Source organism: Leptonychotes weddellii, chromosome 5 (assembly GCF_054177405.1).
Source record: "Leptonychotes weddellii isolate Sample4059 chromosome 5, ASM5417740v2, whole genome shotgun sequence".
In the NCBI taxonomy this organism is placed as follows: domain Eukaryota; kingdom Metazoa; phylum Chordata; class Mammalia; order Carnivora; family Phocidae; genus Leptonychotes; species Leptonychotes weddellii.
In genome coordinates, this window is record NC_138373.1 from 150,598,121 (window position 1) to 150,604,120 (window position 6,000).

Sequence of the window (6,000 nt, forward strand, 5' to 3'; positions counted from 1 at the left end):
GACAGACCCACCCCAGCCCACTATTATACTGGTCAGAGTGATGTCACCACCAGCCCAACCAGAGTGGAAGGCTGATTCATCTGAGGTCAGGAGGGACCTCTGGGGAGGGAAGCAGAACGAGGCTTGGGGTTCCAAGGCCTGAGACCCAGAGCCCCACCGGACAAGAGCCTGCTTCCTATGGGTTCTGCCCACAGGGGCCCCACCCACCACCCTTCTAATGGGGCGGGAGGAGATCCCTGAGCCTACACAGGGGCAGAGGAGAACTCTGAAGGACCAGTCGACAGGCTCACTACATCGCGGAGTGCACACCTGGACTGATGGGGGTGGGGTGGGAGCATGAAGTCTCCCTGGCAGGCGAATGGGGAAGGGGATAGTGGCAGATAGAACTACGGAGGTCAGGGGCGTTTTGGAGTGGTGAGACTGCGTCAGGGAAGGGCCCTGGATCAGGCCATCTGGGGTGCTTTGGGGTCAGCGGGGCAACTGCCCGATTGGCCTGAGGTGGGGGGGAATGCCTGCCCAAAGTTTCAGGCAGGAGAGGTGAGTGGGTTTAGGGAAGTCAGTGTGGGGGATCTGCACGTCCTTAGGCCAAAGAGTGGGAAGAGGGCAGGCTGGGAGAAAGGAGAATTCCAGGTGGGCAGCGAGGTGGAGGTAGTCGGGTGGAAGACGTCATTGTGGGACGGGCGAGTTCGCAGTGGGTGAGGGGTCCAGGGGCTGTCCCGGAGTTCTTTGAGGGGTTCCCGAGGAAAAGCGGTAACCGCGATCGCCCAGCAGAGGGACTGCGGGGTGTCCGGCCCTCGCGTGGGCGGGGGCGCGTCTGGGGGCGGAGCCGCCGCTGGGTGGGGCGCCAGGCCCCCGGGGCTCCCGGAGGCGGCGGGCGGGGACCGAAGCCAGCGGGACGCCCGCGCCCGCGGCCGGCCCACAGCGAGGGGGCGGGCGGCGGTGAGTAGGCGGCGGCCGGCCGGGCCGGGCCACGCGGGCGGCGGCTGCTCGGGCAGGTCCGGGCAGGGCCGGGCGGGGAGCAGCGAGCCCAGCCGGGACCCCGCGCCGGAGCCCGAGCGCGGACACTGAGGCCGCGGCCCCGCCTCCTCCCCGCCCTGCGCCCGCCGCCCGCGGGTCGGCGCCCGCAGCTCGGAGCGGCGCCGGAGTCGGAGCTGGAGCCGCCGCCGGAAACCGGCCGGAGTCGGGCCCGGGGGTGAAGCCTGATCCCGGAGGCGCCCGGAGCCTGTCCCGAGCCCCGCGCGGCTCATGGCGGGGCCACGGGGCGCGCTGCTGGCCTGGTGCCGCCGCCAGTGCGAGGGCTACGGCGGCGTGGACATCCGCGACCTGAGCAGCTCCTTCCGGGACGGCCTGGCCTTCTGCGCCATCCTGCACCGGCACCGGCCCGACCTGCTGTGAGTGCTGGGGGCGGGGGGAGGGGCGGCGGGCGGGCCGGGGCGCAGGGCGGCGCGGGCCCGAGCTGGGGACCCCCGCCCCCCTCAGTGACGCGGAGCTCGGGCGGTGGCAGGCGCCGCCCCCACGGAGACCGAGACGCCGACCCTACCGACGGGCCCTCGCGGGTCACCGAGCACCCGTTCCCCCCCTGGGGGACCCCTTCCTCACGAGGCCCCGCCCCCGCCCACTGGGACACTGAACCTGCCTCGCATACTGGTCCCTGCACAGAGGGCCCTGGCCCCGCCCACAGGGCACTGATTTCCGCCAAAGAGACACCTTAGCCCTCCTTGGGGACCCTGGGCCTTTCCCGCACCACTCAAACAGGCGCACTGAGCAACCCCCTCTCCGCGAGGCATTGAGGCTCGGCCCTCTGGGAGGGGGGTCCTCTGACTCACTTCTCTGATCCCCCCGCCCCGTGCCGTCTTGTGTCCAGGGCACTAGCATAGTGCCTGGCACAGAGGAGACCCTGGGTTAATAGTGGTTGGATGAATGGATCCACACCCCCTACCTCCCACCTCAGGACACAGATCTGCCTCCCAAGTGTGTACCCACAGCCCTACGGTCCTCAATGGGGCAGGGAGGCTGAGGGAAGATTCCCAAGGTCTGACTGACAGCCCCCGGGGCGCTGCTCCAGGGTGTGAAATGGCCCCTTCTTGCCCCCAGCTGCCAGGTGAGGTTCTCATGGAGATATTTATTCAAACCCCCAGAGCAGTCGACTTGGGGCTTCTCTCTCAGCTCCCCCTGCCTTGAACTCTGGAACCTCTTCATTTATTCACTCATTCACTCATTCATCAAACACGGAGTGAAAATTAAGCTGGGCCCCACCATTCCTTGGGCTTCCTGTCTCATCTGCAGCTTGAGACCCAGAGACCTGGTCTTTGCCTCTTTTGCCAACAGTGCCCCCGACAGGGCTCCCCGAGCCTGGCCGGGTCTGGGGTCTTTGGGTGTCTGTCCCACTGCAGACCTGTGCTCCCGCTAATGGCACCTGGCAGGGCCCCGATGGAGGCGACAAGGGAGGAGAGAATGGCCTCAAGGATCCCATCTGTGTGCTACTGTGTCTGGGTGCTGGGGCGGGCCCCGTGTTGGGCCTTGGAGGAGAGGGTTTTGGGGGGGGTGCGGCTGCAGAAGCGAAGGAAGACGAGGTGGAGACGTCCATGGGCGCCTGCCCGCTGTGGGGTGGGTGGCAGCCGCTCTAACACAACCATGGGCTGGGGGTGGGGGAGCTCAGGAGCGGGAGTTGGAAGACTGGAGGAAGGGCGCCCAGATTGGACCCCTGTGTTGGAGCAGAGAGCTCAAGGGGCCTTCGGTTGCGGCTGGGGAGCAGACAGTGAGGCAGGAGGCAAGGGACAGGGCCAGTGTGTGAAGGGACCTCAGGGTCAGGCTAAGGTGATCTGTGGACCTGAGCTGGCCAGCATCAAAGTGCAGGCTGTTTGGCTTCGTTCAGCCACTCCGTGTTCTAGATGTGCGAGCTGGGGTAAATCACTGGACCCCTCCAGACATCAGTTTCCTCATCTGTACAGTGGGGTTGATAATAGGATATATGTCACAGAATTGTTGTGAGGATTATATGAGATAATGAGTATTCAATTAACATGAGTTATTACAAGTTGTGTGATTAGACAGTAGGGTGTGATGAGGGTATGTTACTCCTTCGTTTGTGCTGGGCCCTGCCTGGTAATGGAGATAGCAGGAGCCAGGGGCTCCCCCTACGAGGGAAGGGTGTTCCCGCGGCCAGAGGGGGCCACCTGAGCAGAGCCCCGCGGGGGTGGGGGTGGAGCACTGCTGGGGCCCATAGCATGGGGCAGGGAGGATCAGGAGATGCAGCTGGCCCGGAACGCCAGGGCCTCTTGCTGGCTAAGGAGGGTGGATGGAGCCATGCGGAGCTTTGTGGGTTTTAAGCAGGGGAGGGCAGCTCCCCTCCTGAGAAGAGATTCAGAATCATGTGTAGACATTCATTTGTGGAGCGGGCCAGTTGCCTGGCTACCAGCCCATTGTGCAGAAGAAAAACTGAGGCCCAACTGCCACAGGAGGCATAGGGAGGATCTCCATGAGAGTAGGGGTAGGGTAGGGGCTGGGGGCAAGTCATCTGAAGGGGTTCAAACTCTTGGAGCTGTGGGCCCTGCCGCTGCTGGGGGGCGGGGTTTGTCATGCTGGGGGGCCTGGTTCATTGTTGGCCACCCCTCCGACCCCCAATCCAGGCATCTTTAAGCTCCCTTGAGGGCAGAGACCATGTGGGTTTCATTTTTGTGTACTTCATCTCCCCCAGAGCCAAATAGAACTTCCCCGGCTTTTGAAAACTCTCAGAAAATATCTGTGTTACCAAAGCCCAGATGTTGATTAGGGACAGAGATGGGAGTGGGGAAGAAGCTGCAGGAAAAATCAGCGTCTCCGGGGTTTTTACAGTTTTCACAGAATTTATTTTCCAGAATTTATTCATTTAATAAATATTTGTTGAGCACTTACTAAGTACCCGGAACTACATAGGGTGTTGGGGGCACAGGGTGAACAAAACGTGAGCCCAGCCTTCTAGGAACACTGTGGGGGAGACTGAAGTTAACTGCCAAGGCAAGTTGCTTTTGTGTCCTTTGGTCTCTGAACAAGCCTTTGTTGTGGCTGGGCTGGTGTCCCCTCACCTGTTCACAGGGTCACAGACTAGGAGGCTGAGGTTTAGAGACTTTAAATAGCTTGCTTATGGTCACACTCTTAGGCAGTGGCAAAGCAAGTGTGCCTAGGGACCCAGCTTCGGCTCGGGTGGGGGGGGGAGGGGCAGGGGGGGGAGAGGGGGGAGGGAAGCGGCCTGGCCAGAGGTGGCAGAAGGGCTGAGGCTCATTCTTAGTCAGCTCCCCTGTCCTAGTCCACCCAACCTTGGGGCACCTCCCTCTGGGGTTCTCAGGCTACCCTTTCTCACCTCGGCCTACCGTTCATCTGTTCGCTCATCACTCATCGTACCTGGACTCTGCCTGGAGCAGTTTGGGGGCAGGAGGCTGGAGGCATGCTTGCCTGCGCCCTTGTATCAGTGAGACCTGCCCTTCCCCAAGCCCAGACTCATCCAGCCCTCCCCACCAACCTGGGAGGGGGTGCTAGAGCTTCCCCCAACTTACAGATGGGAGAATGAAGGCCGAGAAGACTGCTGACCTGCCCCAGGTGTCGCACAGCCAGGCCTGGAAGAGCCGAGCCTGGGACCCTGAGCTTGGAGGTGGTGCTAGGCTGTTCTGGTCTCTGGGCCCACCATGTGGGAGAGTCAAGGCTGCAGTTTTCAGCCATAGAAGGGCAAGACGTTGGGCGGGTGCCCCCAGGAGGCTGCTGAGCCAGAAGGCTGTGGTGCCTTTGCCCAGTTTCAGCCACTTGAGCAGCCTGGGGCGCTGAATGGGAGGAAGGGGACAGATAGAGGCAGCAGGCTGGCCAGGTGTCTCCCGCCAGGATCCCCAGGGCAGGCCTCGCTGCCTCTCACCTGTCCCAGCTTAGAAACTGGGAAACCCTTTACTGCTCCCCCAAGGGAAGGGGTCCCCAGGAGTGGCCCAGCGGGTCGGCCAGACGTTCTCAGTAGCTCTGGAGTATGTACAGTTTCCAGTCAGATTCAGACTTGTTCTTCTATTCCTGGCCCCATTAAAAAATTACATTCGTCTCTGGGCCGGGTCGGGGATTCGGCAAGTCGGTGCGGCTCCTCTGGGTTTGTGATAGCCGGTGGAAGGTCCAGAACTGTGGATCCTCAGGGCTGGGTGGCTTCCCCTCTCTGGGTCTCAGTGTCCTCATCGGTAAAATGGGGTCAGTACCTGCCAAGAGAGTTGCTATGAAAATAAACTCCCGACAGGAGCTCAGCACAGTGCCTGGCGTGAGGTCAGCAATCTGTGGCCGTCCCTGTCATTACATTAGTCCTGGTCTCGGTTTTGTCTTTGCCACTGACTCAGGACATGGCTTGCCGGCATAGTGAGAGATCTTAGACTTGAAAGGTTGGACTTAAAAAAAAAAAAAAAAAGCTTGGACTTGAGCCCTGCCCCTTCAGAGTGATTTCCAGGCTCTGCTTGGATGCTTGGGGCGGCGGGGGGGCCATGAGCTCCTGCTCTGCGCCCACCCGGCAGGCCTGGCTCTGTTAGCCTGTGCGTGTTGCCTCAGTTTCCTCGTTGGCCATCCACAGACCCCTCCCCCAACCCTGCTGAGGCCCACGCTGGCTGGGATGAGGTCACCTCCGTTCCTGCCAGACCCACACCCCTGCCCCTGTCACCTCCTCAATGCTCCTCCTCCCCTTTACCTCTTGCAGAGATTTTGATTCGCTTTCCAAGGACAATGTCTTCGAGAATAACCGTTTGGTGAGTCCCCAAACAGATGGAAGGCTTAGAGGCTGTGAGTGTGTGGAGGGGGGCAGGGTGGGCAGGGGTTCTGCAGAGTAGGAGCTGAGGCGAGGGGGTCCTGGACCGGCTCTCTGAGAAGCTGCTTTGCACTGGGGCCCTTGCTGCTCCTCTCCCCACCCCCCTTCTTCCTTCTGGCCCATGTATGCCTGGGGCACCCTGTGCGGCCAGAGCTGAGGGGAGCCCGTAGCCCTGGACCCTTCATCCCACTGAGGGAAGCTGG

The 6,000-nt window shown here is 61.9% G+C and overlaps 1 protein-coding gene across 3 annotated transcripts in view; it reads left to right on the plus strand.

The window, feature by feature from the left end:
* The first annotated feature begins 940 nt into the window (after positions 1-940).
* The window catches only part of MICALL1 (MICAL like 1), a 24,370-nt gene continuing 19,310 nt past the window's right edge, over positions 941-6,000 (plus strand). The window contains exons 1-2 of one of the 3 annotated variants that reach the window (XM_081822465.1): positions 941-1,391; positions 5,690-5,738. In XM_081822465.1, the coding sequence (XP_081678591.1) occupies positions 1,246-1,391; positions 5,690-5,738 (195 nt within the window). In that variant the 5' untranslated portion in view covers positions 941-1,245. The remainder of the gene's footprint in view (positions 1,392-5,689; positions 5,739-6,000) is intronic. The other 2 variants (XM_081822464.1, XM_006740957.3) reach the window with 2 other exon arrangements.